The 18,490-nt window shown below is 36.6% G+C and overlaps 2 protein-coding genes across 2 annotated transcripts; one reads left to right on the forward strand and one right to left on the reverse strand.

Moving 5' to 3' along the window:
* Nucleotides 1-652: 652 nt before the first annotated feature.
* Nucleotides 653-5,450, reverse strand: fgg (fibrinogen gamma chain). Its single transcript, XM_042485042.2, has 9 exons — nucleotides 5,304-5,450; nucleotides 5,174-5,221; nucleotides 4,888-5,074; nucleotides 4,496-4,580; nucleotides 3,325-3,455; nucleotides 2,800-2,933; nucleotides 1,567-1,751; nucleotides 1,133-1,410; nucleotides 653-1,016 (listed from the first exon to the last, which is right to left on the reverse strand). The coding sequence occupies exons 1-9, from the start codon at nucleotides 5,364-5,366 to the stop codon at nucleotides 832-834; spliced, it is 1,296 nt and encodes a 431-aa protein (XP_042340976.2). The 5' UTR covers nucleotides 5,367-5,450; the 3' UTR covers nucleotides 653-831.
* An 8,559-nt stretch (nucleotides 5,451-14,009) lies between these two features.
* lrata (lecithin retinol acyltransferase a) lies at nucleotides 14,010-17,759 on the forward strand. Its single transcript, XM_042485982.2, has 2 exons — nucleotides 14,010-14,752; nucleotides 17,259-17,759. Exons 1-2 carry the CDS (start codon nucleotides 14,027-14,029, stop codon nucleotides 17,409-17,411), a joined length of 879 nt encoding a protein of 292 aa, XP_042341916.2. The 5' UTR covers nucleotides 14,010-14,026; the 3' UTR covers nucleotides 17,412-17,759.
* The last annotated feature ends 731 nt before the right edge of the window (nucleotides 17,760-18,490 follow it).

Consider the following 18,490-nt stretch of genomic DNA (forward strand, 5'->3'; position numbering starts at 1 on the left):
GGCCAATATTTTTCAATTTCAATTACTCATTTTATGCAGAGAACAGGCAATAGATGGTTTGCATTTTGTTGCTTGTAAAGCAAATTGATTTCAGCTATGCTGCTTTCAAACCTGGCTTTTAGTTTGCTTAAAAGGTTCTCAGTGTGGCCATATTGCCCATTACTCAAAAAGCAGTGATATAAAGTAAATGTGCGGCTATTTTCATATGTTTGTGTGCTCACGTGTGAGTGTGTGTATCTGTGAGAATACGACCAGGTGTCGGGAATAAACCAAACTATGGGTTATGCAATAAATGCATATGTGACACTTGAATAATTTAGATGATATGATCTTTAACACTGTGCTAAAGTAGTGTTGATTATATTCGATAGTATTAGCAAATGAAGTGGACAAAATATTTGTTTGGGATGCTTTTTATTTGGCTTATTCTTATGGCTTTTGCATTGCATTAGACACAGGTGTACATTTCTGGCCACTTGACAAAACATTCAGACACAATTTAGCATACTGCATTATTTATTTTTACCAGGTGCTTTTGTCTCATCTCAACATTGTTTTGCAAAACAGCTGCTTGCTATATGGACTTAACTGTGTCTCCAGGTTGGCTGCAGCTGAGTCTAAAGTGTTACTGCCCAATGAAGTAATGAACATATTTGGTTCAGAAAAGATGTTTATTTAGTGCTCAAAACAACAGCAAAACATGCATCACACATCATAAAGTCAGAAATTTTCCACTGCAGCATGTTATTTTATTTAAGGAGGTTTCAGTGCCGTTGTGCTGAACACTTTAACTGCAGCCTAAACAGACCACAAGCATGTTGGTTAACTTTTTTAAGAATCTCCAAGTCCGCCAAACTCTTTCACTCCAGACTGCTGTCCGCCTGCTGTGATGCGGCTGAGGGGAATGAGCTTCATGGTGGTCTCCTTCAACGAATACCAGCGGTCGTGCCATGTGACCCAAATAATGCCATTGTCAAAGCCGAATTCACCTGCATCCTTTTGTGTGTACCTGCCACCTATAGGCAAAGAGAATACAGACAGATAAGAGTGATTTTTATTAATATGTACGTGCTTGGTTAACACATTTGTCTTTTGTGTGTGTGTGTGTGTGTGTTTAGCTATGTGGTCTCACCCTGGTAGTATTTGCCGTTCAAATGTGCAGCATGACATCTGTTCATCCACCAGCCAGAGCTGTCCTGCTGAGCACAGTTGCCATCATACTTGTCGTTGTCCTTGTCGGCGGTGCTAAACTGCATGCCATTGTGAGAGGTGTAGAACTTGTCGCTGGGATCATCCCCAAAGTCAAAGCCATCAAAAGCGTCTCCAGCATCGCCTCCAAAATAGTAGCCATATGTCATACGGTACTGGTCGATCTCTGGTCCAACTCTGAACATGTTGTAGTCAGCATACCTGGAAAAAAAGAGGCCACAGTGGAGGATTAATGTTTGGTAACCTCTGCTGCGTCATTTCTTCAAAGGGTACCTCATCGTCAGGGTCATGTTTGCCTTGTCAGCAAGTTTCTTTGCTCTCCTCTTACATAATCTGTTATCATGTGTGTGGACGTACTTTTTGTTGCCATCCCAGTCAACAAGCTCTATCCTCAGTACAGTTGGGATGGTGGTGGTAGCCGTCAGGAGATGGAGCTTCTCGTTACCGAGCCAGAACTCTGTGGTGTCATCTGGTGAAAGATAGCCAAAGCCATTCTTGTACTGAATCCAGTTCTTACCGAAGTCCACGCTGCCATCACGTCTCTGTGGACATGAAAAAGCGATCAGAGTCGGGGGGCAGTCTTTTGAATTTTCCTGATTAGATTTTATGTTGACCTTCCCTTGTCAAATGTATTATCTGGACAAACATCTGATTTAATATATAACAGGCCCTGGCATCAAGTCACCTAATTCTAATTAAAAAAATCAAACTATGAGAACAGTAACCTTTAAAAGCTGCAATCCCATTATTTTTGTTTTTAACATTTTGTCTCTTTCAGTAATTTATTGTGAATTGAATTATATCGACTTTCGCTCTTTAGCTCTGTTACAATCAGTGGTAGATGTATTAAGATTTTTTTTCCTAAGTAAAAATACTTATATAACACTTGTTTGAATTAATAAAAAATATATTGTGCAGGCTGCCTTAAAATTTTAAGTTGACTGAATTTAAGACAAGCTGAGTCATTACAAAGTTACCTCAACTTGTGTTCCCAAATTCAGTCATCTTAAAATTTTAAGGCAGCTTTTAAAATAAATAAAAATTAAACATTGTGAAACTTTTAAAAATTTAAACAAATAGTTTCTTCTTACTGTGTGAGATTAAAAAACACTTTGGTCAAAGTCCTGCAAAATTTAATTTTATAGTATTAGATTGCAGTAAGAGGTAACTCAAGATGCATTTATGTAGTGGGCTGCAATGGAGCTAATTATTATGATTATTATTATATTTTTTTAGTTTTACTCTGTCAGGGGGTTTAATTCATTGTTCAACTATTCAATAAGTAAATAAACCTAGTAACTTTCCATCAAGAGTTACATTATTTTGAGATATTTGGGAATGGTGATGTAATTTTTATTTAAAATCAAAGGGAGGGTCAAAAACAGTTTTCATGACATTTGGGAAGGCTTTCGGCTTTTAAAGATCTAAAGGTAAAGTTTATCCCTGCCATCCCACCCTAATAATTTTCATACAGTCCGTTATCAGTTGTTTGCTTTGAGAATTGGCAAATTAAGCTGTGTTCTGAGTAATAAAATCTACTTTTAAAATCCAGGAAATCTGAAAAGACCATTTTCTGAAAGTGCAACATACCCTCTGTATTACTGTGAAGCCGCGTCGAAAGCTGTCGATCTCACAATAGACAAGGAACTGCTCCGGGGATTTCTCTGGCTTCACAAAATAAAGACCACTGGTGGTGGCACCTTTGTTTGCAATATCCTGGCAGTCTGATGAAAAAAAGGAGGAAGAAATAGACGGCTTCAATATTATTAAATTTATCACAAAACCTATAAAAAAAGACTGTATGGTTCATTTCAGATTTGTGCTGTTTCTTATAAATAATCACATATTTTTACTTGTTACTGGATTTAATTCTTAAGTAAATGGGTCAATTTATTTTATTGGTAACGTATAGAAGTAACTTATTTGAAATGAGGCTACAACAAGTTAAGAATACATCTGTTTACTCTGCACTGATGCACCATATTGATTTTAGTCTCTGACTAAACATTGAACAAGGACAAATGTGGTTCAGATGAGGGGTGATTGAGAAACCTCTTGTGAAATTGGAATGGCCTGAGAGTCAATGAATTGAATTTTTTTTTTTTTTTTTTTTTCCTGTTCCTGTGAAGCTCTGAATCTCAACCTCGTCCGTGCAAGGCTCACTGCATTTTTGCTGCAGCTGGACGGAGAGTGTTCTCAAGTTTGATATTTTCTTCTCGTTGTCTGTCATTAAAGTCTGAAGTTGACTGGAGAAAGGAAAACAAATGCGAGTTGTACCAGCTGTATCCAATGTAATTCATGTCTCAATGTCTTACATTGTGAGAAGAACAAAATGATATGGAATTGAAGAAGAAGCAAAAGGAAAAAAATGACCGAACTTTGGAAAAAAGACGTGTAACATAATTAAATTTGAGAGCTCTTTTAGTATAATCTCAGGAGTGAGTCTGAGTTCCTGGAATGAGGAGTGGGCAGCACATTGCCCCATGATCTGAGGTCAGTCATGACTGCGTGGGCGAGGAGTGTTGGCGTGCATTGACCTGAAGACATGGGCGGCCAAGAGAAGTAAAAATAGGTGAAAGTATCAGAAGAGGAGGGTTTTTTTATGCTGATTTTTATATCAAACATTAGCTTCATTCAAATACTGTCACTGATGCCTTCATGGATAAGAAGTACTTTTAAAGTAAAGAAAATGTCTTTATATTGTGGATAAAAAAAAGTATAACACATTAGAGAATGTGGTAAATAATTACTTTCAACCACTTGGTATAAGGATAATATATAAGTAGCGGTGGAGAAAGTATTAAAATCTTTCACTCAAGTAAATTCACTAATACCACACTGAAAAAATACCCTGTAGTAAAAGTACTGCATTGACAATTTTACATATGTATGTATAAAGGAAATTTCATTTAAGTGTAAAAAGTACTGAATGCAGAAAATTTTGAATGAACTGAATAAATCCAAATTATATAAAGGACAAGCAACAAGCTCTCATAAATGAGAAACCTCAACAATTAAATGTTTTTACATTAAAAAAATGACTTGGTTTGTGTGCGGAAATCTTAATTTGCAAAGTTACTGAAGTTATCAGATAATTGTAGAGGAGTCAAAAGTACAATATTTCACTTTGAAGTGTATGGAGTAGAAGTAGAAAGTGGCATGATATCAAAATACTCAAGTTAGTAAATGTAACTCAAATTTGTACTTCAGAACATAAGTAAATATATTTAGTTACAGTCCACTGCTGCATATAAATGGTATACTTTCAGTGGTAGTAATAACTTACTATATTTGCTGCTCCTGTATGCTGATGGTCTTTTGAAATTGAATGATATCATCCTCTATACTTCTTGACTTTTTGTAGTATGAGTCTGAAATAAAAAGTCAGTGTCATTGGAGATCTCAGTGCAGTTTCAAAACATTCACCACAGTTTTATAATACTTTAAATATATTAACATATGTTTGTGCTTGAGTCACACCAGCTCAAATTAATTTCTTTAAAGAACACATTTAAAACTATCACTGACCAAAGTGGAATTTGTGAGAAAAAAGCAATTTAAAGTAAGAAAATAACTAACAGACAAAATGATCTGGTCTTATTAATAAGATGACTGAAACACAGTTGCATACAGATAGTCTTGGGATGATATTTAATGGCACAAAATTAAGTGTGTTACCTGACGGGGAGGATTTTTTAACATGAGTAACAGAAGTATTAATGTCAACAATTGTTTGGTCGGCCCCCTGGGTTAAATTGGCAATTGCCTCAAGTTGGTCTTCCATGTAATCCAAATCCCGCTCCACTACAGGCAGATATCTCGACATGTAATCAGCCACTCCACATGTTGTAGGACAGTACGTTCCCTGGATTCAGACAGGAAAAGTAGAAAACTATTGATGACACCATGCTCAGATATCTACCTACACGGTAAAAAAGTGTATTATTTGTAACTGCATACTTACAAAGCCGTCATTTGGGAAGCATCTTGCAGTGTTGTCTCCTCTGGTTTGCTGCACAAAAAAAACCCATAAAAATTTAGATGTTGGGCCCAAGAAAGTCATGTCAGTGAAAAATCTAAATTCAGGGACTTACTGCTGATGAGAAGGCGAAAAGTAACAGAAGTCCTCCTGTCGCTGCAAGAAAGGATGGAGCCATGCTGCTTTGGCCACCAGTCGTGGTCTTGATGTCTTTGGAGAATGAAGAGCTGCTCGACTCAGTGGGATATTTATCTGAACAAGGTCCTCGGGTCAGTGTTTGATAAGAGGTTCATATGCAAACATTCCACTCACTGTGCTGGGACAAATCTGTGACTCATATGTCCAACAAAGGTTATTTCCCAAATTTGACGGGTCTATAACAGACAGATGGATTAACCTGTGAGAACTCAGCTGCATGACTTTACCATAAACTGTGCGTTTGTGTTAAACCCAGTGCTGCTAATGATGACATAGCAAGTCAGAAAGAATGACTAGGCTCTTTATATTGCTGCCTTTTAAATAAAAGAAATTATCAAGTAAATGATAATATTTTTTTATTAGCCTTGAACTATCAAATTGAGTGTAGAACTAGGACTGGACCAGAGTTTATTAATTATTCATTGTACTACAAGAGAAGTAACAGCATGAGTCATACCTTAAAGACAAAATCTTGTTATAACAACATGTCCCTGTAAAACATTAACATCAGTCTGCTGTCAATATAGATGAGCCAACAAGAACTGGATAAACACAGCATGGCCACAGAAAATACTCACTTTGAATCGGCTGTCAGGTGTCCGTTTCTAACATTGTGAGAGGGCATATTAAATACAGAATGAAGCCTATTTCTGCCAGGAAAAAAAGGCAGCAATTGTGTTAACACAAAATTAAGTCACAGTTGTAAGTCAGTGTGATGAGATCCTACGTTGACAATTTTGCACTGTTTTGTGATCTTAGGTCAAGATTATAAGGTTGTAAGTAAGCCAAAATTTTAACTGCAAAATTTAGAATTGCACGTTTGACAGTTTCTAATTATGGTAACACAAAATTAAGTCACATTTGTAAGTTAGTATGAGATTCTACATTGACCTTTTGTCATTGTTTTGAGATCGTAAATCAAAATTATGAGACAATGAGGTACAATTTAAACCTGCAAAATGACCACAACAACAACAAAAAAAAGATGGACTTTCACACAGAATATTTCTGTCAGGAAAAACATCCCATTTTGCCAAGAAAATAAAGAATATGAAACAAAACAACATCAACAATAACAACAAAAACACTGCAATTATGGTAACATAAAATTAAGTCACATTTTTAAGTCAGTATGATGAGACTCTCAGTTGACCGTTAGTCATTGCTTTGAGATTGTAAATCAAAGTTATGAGATAGTGAGGCAAAATTTAAACCATAAACTTTAGAATTGTGCATTTGAAACTGATCACCAAAGAACAAAAATCAAACTGGTTGTTTCTTTTTTCCAACTTAACGTCAACACTGACTTCATTTAACCATGACTATGATCATTTCTTTACCTTAAAGGGTCCAGTGTGTAGGATTTTGGGGCATCTATTTGGAGAAATTATGTATGGACTAATATTCATAACTATAACTTTCATTAGTTTAAAATCACCTGAAACTATGAAATGTTGTGGGTTTTTTGTGATCTTAGAATGAGCTGTTTATATCTACATACGGAGCAGGTTGTCTTCCACCGAGTATGCCATGTTGTTTCTACAGTAGCCCAGAACGGACAAATCATACACTGGCTCTAGATAGGGCCTTGCCGTTTTTGCATTTTTGGCCACTGTATGCTCTCCTACATGCTTGGCACATGGGGGAATGTTTCAGTTCTTACCTACTGTTCCTTTGGTTTAAGCCAAACCACAACAATTACCTATAGTCTTACCCAAGTAGCAATAAATCAAATTTTGACTACAGTATCGGCTATTCCACAAATTTTGTTTAAAATTCTAACTTTCTTCAAAAATTTTGATTTCTCGTTACATATTACAAACTCACAATATTATGTTTTTTTTTAAACCATTCCTAAATAATCATCCCTTTTCTCCCTTTCCTGGCAGAAATGGGCTTCTATACAAATGTGCTTTTCTAAATCCGGGTTAACTGTATATATATATATCAGTTGCAGTGACAATCATAACAGTGGTACTTGCTATACAGTATTTGCTACTTACTAATGGTAAAGCTATCCTCTATTCTATTTTTGCCTGTGGTAAATGGTGATCATTTTTAAGCATCTCAAAAAGTGTATACTAAATGAAATGATGATTATGATTGAGAGCTCTGGCTCAGGCTTCATATATAAATACAGGTGCATGTCAAAATAATGCATTTTCCTACTTCTCTTCATATACTGCAGTATGGTGCATGCTGTTGATTTCTTTTTTGAAACTTGGCTGCACTTGTAGGTTAAACCACTAGTGGGAGTGAAACCATCATGAACTGAAGATACACACATACAAACACCTTCAAACTGAAGACTGTATTAACATTCAGAACAGAGCTATATAGTTTGGGGGGGGCATACACGCAAAATTCTGTAGAAAATTAATGAAGATAAATTAGACTGTTTACAATGACATTTTTGTGAGATCCATGTGACAAGTTATAACAAATGTCCTCAGTAGGCTAAATCGGACTAAAAAATAATTGGTGCTATGTATTGAGGACAATGTAAATGTTACCTCTCTGAAACACTGTGTGTATAGATGGGTCTTAATTTGTGGCACACAAAGACAAATGAACCACTGGTGAAGATATCTTTACACATTACATAATGAATATGATGATACCTTGATAAAATTGTTCTTTATGGGCCGTTTGTTTCAGATACAGGAGATATTGATCATTTGCTTTCTCCAGTCTGCAGGAAAATCAGCTTCAGCATGTTTTCTCAGAAAAAAAGCATGTTTCTCACAGGCTTAATTTATAAGAAGCAGCACATGTGCAGCTGAGCTACTGTTTACTTGAGAAAGGAGACAGATCTATAGACGAGAGCAGCGGGAGAAAATATCAGACAATGATGCTGTAAGTGAGTAATCATGATCTTCTGGGCACTTTCAAATAAAATTTTTACAAGATTTCTACAACTCAGAGTAATTATTCTAGACAAGGAGGGCATGTTCCTTGTGTTTTGAGTGGATTTGAGGGTGTTTAGCAAGTTTAATATCTGCAATGTAAAAAAAAGAATGGGGGACACCTTTTAGACAATAAATAAAAAAATTATGGTCTCAGTAAGCGGAGTAGTTGAAATGAAAAAAATTCAACTTATCCAGTTCATAATAACGCGCAAATGAAACAAATCTGTCATTTTCAGAATTGTACAATGCCAGCATTTTCCCTGCCAGCTGAGTTCATTGTTGGGGTCGTGCCAGGCCTGCTGGTCTCATACCCCATGTATTTCTAAAATCATGGCAACAACCAGGTCAGGTCAAACAAGGCCAGGCTACCAAAAGAGTTGGTCACAGTCAAACACAATTTGAAGCACACAGCTGAATGCGAAATGCTCATTTAGCATGTTATGTTATTACATTTGCATATCACATTTCATGTCTCCAGTACAGTAAAAATGAATCACCTCTTGTCTCCAGTCACTGCTCTGGTTTCATGCTGCTGTACTTGTTTGAGCTGCACTTAATGGAAATACATTTCTTCTCTTGTGACAGATGAGTCCACGTTTTTTTTCTTTTTTCTTTTTGGAAAGAGGCCCTTGTTCAAAAGAGAAACATTTGTCTGCTGCGGATTTTAAGGTTAAAATGTCAGTGGGTTAATGGCTCTAACAGTATGACTTATATGCATCCTTTCACCCACTGCTGGGTGAAAGTGAGTTGAGGTGATATTGACGAGTAAAGTGCGATGTTTTACTGTTTTAGACTGAGAAATGTTTGCAGTTCTGGTCAAGGTCGCTTTACATGGGTCTTGCCAATGTGCCAATATTTTGTATGCTGCACAGTTAAACTACAACCACAGATTGATGTAGTTGTTGATAATAGTTAAAGGATCTCTTTTTCAATCTCTTTTTATGACAACAAAACAAACAGTGGCGATATTTGTGACAAAGTAACCCTTAATAAAGCTTCATCTGTGGGCCCCATGTTGACATTAGATGATAAATTCTAACTTAACTACTGTGTGACCTGGTTTTACTATGTGTGGAGAAAAAACAGGCCTGGGATAGATATAAAGCCTCACTGACCTGAGAATGAACTGCCAGGCCCGTGAACCTAAACAGTGCTGAACTTTTGCTGAACTGGCCTCTTTGTGAGGAAACACCAGATGGAAAGTGTTGCTTCCTTTCTTTAAGTGCCATGAAGACATGGCACTCCCACCAAACACTGTGTCCTGGATGTTAAGATGCGCTTTGGGCTGTTGCTGTTATTGATGCATTCAGACACTGATGCCCATCTGACAGTCTTACATTATGTGTACTGTGTCAGCAACAGCAAAAGCAACACAAAGTTATTAGTTTATATTGTGCTGAATCATTGTTTTCCATATAGGAAATATGCCTGAAAGTAATCAACTTAAGTTTCAAGGCTGAAAAACAAAGTCAGCATAGTTCACAGCTGGCCTGACCAGGAATTAAACTTTAAGAGCCTTGTTCGGGTCCCTCATTGGTCACAACTTTAAGTCTGGAGCCATTTGAACATGGTGTAAATCTCCCAGACGACAGAGGGCAAAGGTTTGTTGTAATGCCACCTCAGGGTTCAACCTGTGGTCAGAGACGGTAAGTCCACTCAGCTGAATGTACATCTGAGGTAAAACATGCGGCCAGGTTGCTGTACACACATCACAAATTTTCTCAACTTTTTAATGATTGCCCTACCAAGCAACTGAGTCAACCCGGATATATTGCTCTTAATGTAAGGGCCGCCATATAGATATATTGTTCTCCATTTATTGTTCCATGTTCTGTTTGCTCACCCAGTTCAGAGTGGGTTCAGTTGGTCTTGCAGCTGTGCTGTAATAATGGGACCATCTTTTATGTTAAGAACAGCATATTAATATTTGACTGACCATTTATTGCCCTGACTGATTTATATGCTATGTAGTTGTTCCTGTTCTCTATGAGAAATAGCAAACTGTTTCAGCCTGTTACATTGTAACCCAATACCAGAATAAATGCTGGCATTGTACGTGTCTGCATGAATATGTTACATTTGTACATTTTATGTAGCGAATAAGCTTAAATTTTGTTTTACATTTCAACAACCCTGTGGATAACGTGTTTATGTTAAAAGATTTTTTTTTTTTAAATTGGGGGGCTTTTCCCATTATTACACATATCTCTGCAAAAACAATTGTCTTTCACATCCTAGCAGCAAAAGCAGCAGTAGCTACAAAACACCCACGATTGGAGCCTAAAACAGAAGATGCAAACACATCAACGGGTCTTGAGCAATTGTCCACAGCTTGGTTGGTGTCTCACCTAAATGATATGCCATTCTCCACTACTGCATCAATTTAGAAACGTTGATATGAAAGAATTATAATTTATTTACTGTTTATAGAAACAATAACACCAGCATTTTTATCTGGTGACTGGGTTGAGTTTAATGGTCTTTTTCATATAATTTATGGCATAAAGCTTTACAGTTATTTGGGTTAGAAGTTCAAGATTTGAGCTGCGTACTCATGAATCACACACACTTCCTCAAAAGTAGGGTATGTATACTTTGTGGGTCAGACTGGTTTTTCTCATGGTCTGAAAAACAGTGAGTTAAATACCAGCGATCGTTTATCCTTTTAGAAAGAATTTCACGGTATCTAGGTCAGCAAATGTACTGTAACAAATCATTCAAAGACACAAGATCAAAAAATGCTTCTCAAGGTATTTTCTGGGTCAAATGAAGACGGTGTAACTGAAGCCTACAGGATTATGGTAATCTGGTCAAAGAAATGTTTTATCTCATCATCTGGTTCTTCAGAGGAAGGTGCAGACCAGCCTGAGTTTCCCCAACACTGATCCTGGATTGATGATGGGACTGAACAGACCAGCCTCTGTGAGTTAACAAAGTCCATCACACAACAAGTCGTCTGCACCTCATTGTCTGGAGGGTAATCAGCTTTATAGTCTCCTTACAAATTAGTTTCACATAGGGGGAGTCAAATCATCAAAAGGGTAAACAAAGGTTGGAACAAATGTAAAAAAAAAAATAAAAAAAAAGAAAAGAAATGGAAAGGATGTTTTGGGGTTTTCATCCTTATTTTATTTACAGCCATATATAATTTCTATCTATCCATCTATCCATCTATCTATCTATCTATAGATTTTTTTGCTGCGCCTAACAACATTTCATTTTGTTATGGCCCTATGCTTTAATTTTGTAAAATTCAGTGTGGAAAGTATGTTTACTCAAGTGCTGTATTTAAGTAGAATTTTTAGGTATTTTACTTTAATATTTCTATTGTATATTTCAGGTGTTTTTATTTTGTACTATACTGACTATTAATCCATCCATCCATTTATTTTCATCTTTTTTTCATGGGCCAGGTCGCAGGGGTATAGCATGCTGTCTATACTTAATGACTGATTTTGATATTTTTCAATATATAATGCAGTTATTTTACCTGTAATGAAGTATTGTGCAGTACAGCCTTTTTTACTTTTACTTAAGAAAATAAAATCTGAGCACTTCTTCCACCTCTGTTGAAGACTTAGCAAAAATCTCTGCAGGGATCAATCTGCTATCAGTTCATTAAAAACACACATGAGAAAATGTGTTTCCATCAAGCTGGTGTAAGTTTAATAACTTACATTTATCAATGTTTTTACATGATTAAATGACATGTGATCAGACATCAGTCATCCACTTGTCTAATTAGATGATTTTTACATTTTTGGGGGAGTTACAGGATATATTCATTGATAGATTATTAGTCCACTGGGGGAGACAGAATAATCTGAAAGCACAATACTTAGATATTTTTATTGTATACATTTGTTGTGGTCAACGTGCACATTATTTCCAGGTCTGAAAAGTGAAGCCGATGCACAAGTACCTAAAACATGCATTATTTCTAATGGCCAGCAGCGAGCGACTTCCCCTGATTGCAAAAAGGAGTCTGAATGTGTGAAAGTTGATGAGGAAATGAGCCAAATTCTTACTTGCTTTATCACCTCAGGAAACATTTTTCTAATGAGATTGTGGCCTCAGTCTCATAGTTTCAAGTCCTGTTTATACAGCATGATGATAATTTTGAACACTATGGTCCCATTTAGAGTAGAATAGATAATAAAGTAGGGTATGCTTTGAGTTACCTGGAGATTGAGAAGTCACTCCCATGGCGGTGTCCTGAAATTCTCAGTGAGATCCACCCCTCACTCCTCCACAGCTGCACCCTCTCATCCAAAAATGGTCACCTCTGGCACCAAAAAGAGAAGATGAAAATGCAAAGCTTGAGGTGTAAAAACTGTAGCCCACAAATTGATGAGTTACGTTATGCTATATGTATGTATATGTACATACATGTATATGTTATGCCCATATCTTTTATAAAGTCTAGGTGAACACACACACACACAAACAAATACACACACAGTTGCTTACGCCGTACATATCTAGCAGACACTAAAAACACTAGCATTTATTAGCCACCAATGTTAGTCCGATATTCACTCTTTTTTTGCTCTGCTTTTGGTCTCCACCAACTTCTGAGCGAAATATTTTACTCTTCAGCTGCTAAATTCTCCGGTTACAGATGCTAACTTTTTCTGTGAGCCATCTGGTGCAGACCAGGTGGTGTACAACATGTTTATCAGAGCCTTTCCTCTTCAAACAGCTGCCTGTTGTGTAATGAAAACAGTAACGTGTCAGGCTAAAAAACCAACACAATGAACTGAAGGACGCTCTGCAGAGCTGAGGGCAGTTGCAGAGTTGGATGATAATTCTCTTTGGGTTATCACTGTGAACAACATCTATCACATTACATGGAGTCATTGTTTATACAAAATTTGTGCAGCTTTAAGGTGGATTGACATCGATTCTGGGGATTTGTAATGAAAAAGTCTTGATATTTGTCTTATCCATGTTTTACTTTTACATAAATGTTTCTAGCTAGGCTACTTACTTAAAAACTAAAGAAAAGAAAAAAGTAAGTATAACCAGAAAAGTTTACTGAGTATCAAAAGTAAATTACCTAAAGCAGAAAAATCTCTTTTTTTTTGAACAAACACATCAAACACTCAAAATAATTCAAAATAAATTAGAGATTGACTTAAATGTTTATCAGAAATTGTTGACAATAATTTTCTGATAATGGGCTCATTGATTTAACGACTTATTGTCACGGCTGTACTAGTAGCCTACTAGCTGTACCATTAACTGCTGGGTAGTTAAATTTATAGCAAAACATATTTTTTTAATGCAAAAACCATTATATGTAAAGTAACTAGTAACAACAGACTCCAGAAAAGTGTAGTTAAGTAAAAAAAAAAAAAACAAGAAAAAAACCCACCAGCAGATGCATGAAAAGAATAGACTAAAGTAAAAGTACCTCAATTTCGTATGTAAGTAGTCTACAGTAGGCTACCTTAGTAAATGTACTCACTCTTTTGCCATTAGTGATTAATTTTCTCTGCACCATTTTTCATTTTACTTTATTGCCTTTTATTTTAAGAGGTAATATTTTAAAAAAATAAGCCTATCATTATACTTCGAATTTCATGCGGTATCTTCGTTCAAACTTTAACTTAAAATATATTTTATTACAAGACCTTGTTTTAATTATACATTGCTTCTAAAGGCTCCAGCTAATTCTCTTCTGTGCTTACTCGGTGAAACGATTAATGAAAGGGTTTAGTGAAGCAGTATGCATCAGGCTGGAGAAAAATGCAGCAGATTAAAATGCAAGATGCTGAAGAGGTCGCACGTGCAGAAGGTCACTCGTGGCCAATCGTGTCCTCGGGACTTCCCCGGAACTTTCTCTCCTCCTCGTGCCACCGAGGATAAAAAGCTCATTTCACTCAAGCACTTTAGGATATTTCCCCCCAAAACCCTCACGATGCTGCAGCTGTTGACATTCCTGGTGGAGAAGCTCTCTCTTTTCTCCAACTTCAAACTTTTTGAATCCAGCTGGTCGGACGGAGAGGAGCGGGAGCAGCACGCGCAGCGCGGCCCCCCTCTGCCCCTCCGGAGGGGAGACCTGCTGGAGGTCCCCAGAACCCTCTTCACCCACTACGGCATTTATTTAGGTGACAACAAAGTTGCTCACCTGATCCCTGACATCCTGCCCGTGCTCACAAACGACCAGAAGCTCATCAGCTCTGTCATCACGAACAAGAGGCTCATTCTCGGCTGCATGTACAGGTGTGCCACAGTGCGCGTGGACACTTTAGAGGACTTTGCATATGGCTCCAACATACTGATAAACCGCATGGATAAGATGATGAAAAATCAAGCGTTTCCAAATGAAGACGTCGCGAAGAGAGCTGAAAAACTCATTGGAGCGATTCCGTACAGTCTGCTGTGGTATAACTGTGAACACTTTGTCACACAGTGCAGATACGGAGCTGCAGCGAGCCGGCAAACAGAGCAGGTAGAGTCCTGAACACTGTTCTGTGAAAAAGTGCAGAATTAGATGCATATCTCATGTGTTGTTTCTGTTATTGATCATGTAAATAGCAGGGTCATACAGATTTAGCCCAATGCATCATAAGGCGGAATAAATATTGGAGTGTAGTATACAGTAGACAATTTGCACAGAAAGATTATACCTTGTTGAAAAACTCAGTTCACGTTTTGAAATTTGCTTTTAGTCAGTTTAACCATGGTCTACACTATAGAAATGATGGCCTGTAGGCCAAATCTGGCACCGGGTAGAGTGGTGGATGCTGGGTGGTCTCCAAACTATTTTCTAATTCACAGTAAACCCTAAAGCGCCTTTACAGAGGTCCTGGCTAAGCCCCTAAAGTCCCTCCCCTAAATATCCTTGAAATTTCCTAAAAACCTAGAAATGTTCTAAAATCCAGAAATGTCCTGAAATACTAGAAATATCCTTAAGTCCCCAAACCATTCTAAAACCCTGGAAAAATCCTAAAATCCTGAAATGTCCCAAAATCTTAGAAATATCCTACATCCTACAAATATCCTTAAATCTCAGAAACATCTTAAAGTCCTACAAACATCCTAAAATCATATAAACATTTTAAAGCCCAACAAACATCCTAAACTCTCAGAAACATGCTAAAATCATAGAAACATGTATCTGGCTGCTGTGACTGGCCCCTGGCCACCTGTCATTTTGCAAAAGTGGCCCCCAGGTAAAGCAAGTTGAGAATCAATAGACAAAAGAACAACAACAACAAATAGACTCTACGGTAAAATGTTGCCCCTCTGACCTCACTGGGGTCAACCTACCTGCCACCTCCAAGTTCCCATTAGACACGGTGCTCACAAAGACCCCCAAAAAAACAAAAAGTTGTTGGATGTTGGACTAATATCTCTCATTTTCTGTGTCACTCAGTTTAAAAAAAATAGGGCCTTATAATTAGATTTCGACACTTTACAAGACTTCTCCACAAGTTTAGATCAGGGTTTAACATTTAGCTGGTGGTAAGCCACCCAGACTCTGACACATCATTTCATCAGGGGCATAGCACCAAACCCTGGGCTCTTTTTACAGAATCACTTTTCCTTCCGTCCTTCCTTTGTTCCTTCCTGCCTTCCTGCTCCAAATTCCCTTTCTTAAGACATGACAGTGTACGCTGGTGCTTCCACAGCAAAAGCAGTCACTCACTGGGCTGTAGCTGTGTTTAGAGACAAACTGTGCAAGGGTGGATTAAACCATTTTGCACTCAAAGGGGTGAGAGGGATCTCAGAGAGCTTTTTATGTCTTATACTATTTCTTCTCAGTTTAGACTTTCACCTGTTTTAGTTGACAAATTAGATTTTTTTTAATGGTCCAAACAATGAAGTATATATATATATATATATATATATATATAGATAGATAGATAGATAGATAGATAGATAGATAGATATCGATATATTTCTGGTGTTAGCAGAAGCAGTCTTCATTTTCACCTTTAAGCACAGCAAGAATTCCTGACAATTCAGGGTTTAAGATAGTTCATACTGTACTGTACACATTCCCAAACAAATCTGCAAATCTGATTACTGAAACCATACAAAATTAAGTGGACATGGGTGTTTAATGAATTTTAGGGCCAAGTGGCAGCTTTTTGCCAAGTTTGTAATCCAGACTTGAGTTTAACCATTGCAGGCAACCAGTGGAGCAGTGTACTTAAATATATATTTGAAGTACTTTTACTTACTTGAGTGTATTAATCTCATGCCACTTACTACTTCTTCTGCCTACACTTCAGAGGGAGATATTGCACTTTATACACTACAATAATTTGATAACTTTCGTGACTTTACAAATTAAGATTTCTGCACACAAAACAATTGAAAACATTCGTATTAGGAAAATTTGTACTCAATTATTTGATAACTTTAGTTGATATTTATTTTACAAATTTGAGGGTTTTGCACACAATTACATGAAAACATACAGCTGAATTAGTTGATTAATTAGAAAATTAATTGCAAACTATTTTGATAATGGTTCAAGTTATTTTTCATGCAGAAACATTTTATGATTCCACATTTTCAAATATAAGGACGTGCTGCTTTTACTTTTAATGATTTTAAATATGATTTATGAAATTGATTGGAATTTTTCTGCAACAAGTACTTTTACTGTTAATACCTGAATATTTTCCAAATTGTACTGACATACTTCTACTTAAGTAACACTTTTAATGCAGGATATTTACTTATTACTTTTACAGTGTGGTATTAGTACTTTTACTTGAGTTAGGAGTCTGGATAATTGATCCACCACTGTAAGGAACTGGTGCAGATTATCATTACTTCCAGGTTAACTTTACACACTGATTTAGAGTAGTGATGAAAAGTTTACAGAAACCCTGATTGTGGTATTAAAGATGTGATTTTAAAACAGAAATACTGTGCAGTCATAAACTTTACTTAATATCAGGATATCATGAAACAGTTAACATTATTTATTTCCTTTTTAGTTCTGTGAGTGCTTGAAATCGATCATCAGAGACCAGCGCAGCGTGATTGTCACAGGCCTGCTTGGAATGATCTCGATCATCTGTTTTGGCATGGCACCGTCAACAACATTACCCACAATCCTTATTCCCTTTACTCTGTGGATGGCTGGTTAAAGGAGACTTGCAGCTAAACTGAATGGTGAACTCTTGTCATGTGATGCCTTATGAGTCTGCTTCACAACCGTACTTTCATCTGAATGTGTGGACAATATTCAATATTTTGTGTTGATACATGTATTATCCTATGTGGCCTACATTTGTCCTCTCATAATACTGGAGAAATACATTACCTTTTTTAAATATAGGAATACTGTCAGGGATTCATTTTTTGCTAACATGTGAGTCCCCCCAAAAATGAATATATAGTGATACGTTTACTACAACAATATTTTATGTGTATTTAGTCATTTTTTAGTAGTATGCTAATGTTGTAAATATGAAAAATGTTTAATAAACAATTTATTTTTACTTGTGTGCCTTGTGTGAGTGTAACTCTCCATATTGCCATGCCAGTAAAAGCAGAGCCCCACATTTGTGTAATATTTTCTTCTTGAGAGGATGATACCCTTGGGGGCTGCACCAACCTCTCCCAATTCAAATCACTGATCAACAGTCCCAACTTTTCAAAGCTGCTTTTAATATGTGAATAATGTTGTGTGTATTTCAGTGTGTGTGTTTCTTGGTGTATACTGTTTTATAATCTTTTAAAAAGTGGCTTTGAGTATCCTGAAAAACAGTCTATAAATAAAATGTATTATTATAAATAATTATAATGTAATAATGGCACAATTTCAACCAATCACGTCAATGCCGAAACGTCATTTTGCCTGTGATTCTTCACTTATGACCTTTGATTTTTACTATTATGATGGATTTCAATAATATTGTTTCATATGGCATGACATTTCTATAACTGTGATAAAAAAAAGTTTTAAAAAAGATATCGAACTATTTAAATGTCTAATGATAATATCCAAGAAAATGCTGATTAATGATGAGACACATTTTGTAGACCACTCTAGTCCACATAAAACAAAGGCTGTTTATTTGGGCACGATGGCTCAATATTGGTGACATTTTAAATAAGGATTGAGGTTGTTGCCACGTCAGCCTTCTTAATGAGAAACCACGACCTCAAAACAATAAGGCCTGGATTTCAAAATCCAACCACACTGCAGAGTAATTAGAGAAAG

The sequence above is a fragment of the Plectropomus leopardus genome, chromosome 3 (genome assembly GCF_026936395.1).
Source record: "Plectropomus leopardus strain MGB_pleo_1.0 chromosome 3, ASM2693639v1, whole genome shotgun sequence".
Lineage (NCBI taxonomy): Eukaryota > Metazoa > Chordata > Actinopteri > Perciformes > Serranidae > Plectropomus > Plectropomus leopardus.

Excerpts from the sequence above, each read along its gene's own strand:
- lrata (XM_042485982.2), top strand. The coding sequence starts at position 14,027 with ATGCATCAGGCTGGAGAAAAATGCAGCAGATTAAAATGCAAGATGCTG. Across the intron at positions 14,753-17,258 it reads CGAGCCGGCAAACAGAGCAG|TTCTGTGAGTGCTTGAAATC; the intron begins GTAGAGTCCTGA and ends TTTCCTTTTTAG.
- fgg (XM_042485042.2), bottom strand. The coding sequence starts at position 5,366 with ATGGCTCCATCCTTTCTTGCAGCGACAGGAGGACTTCTGTTACTTTTC. Across the intron at positions 1,752-2,799 it reads GCTTCACAGTAATACAGAGG|AGACGTGATGGCAGCGTGGA; the intron begins GTATGTTGCACT and ends TCATGTCCACAG. Across the intron at positions 1,411-1,566 it reads GACTGGGATGGCAACAAAAA|GTATGCTGACTACAACATGT; the intron begins GTACGTCCACAC and ends CTTTTTTTCCAG.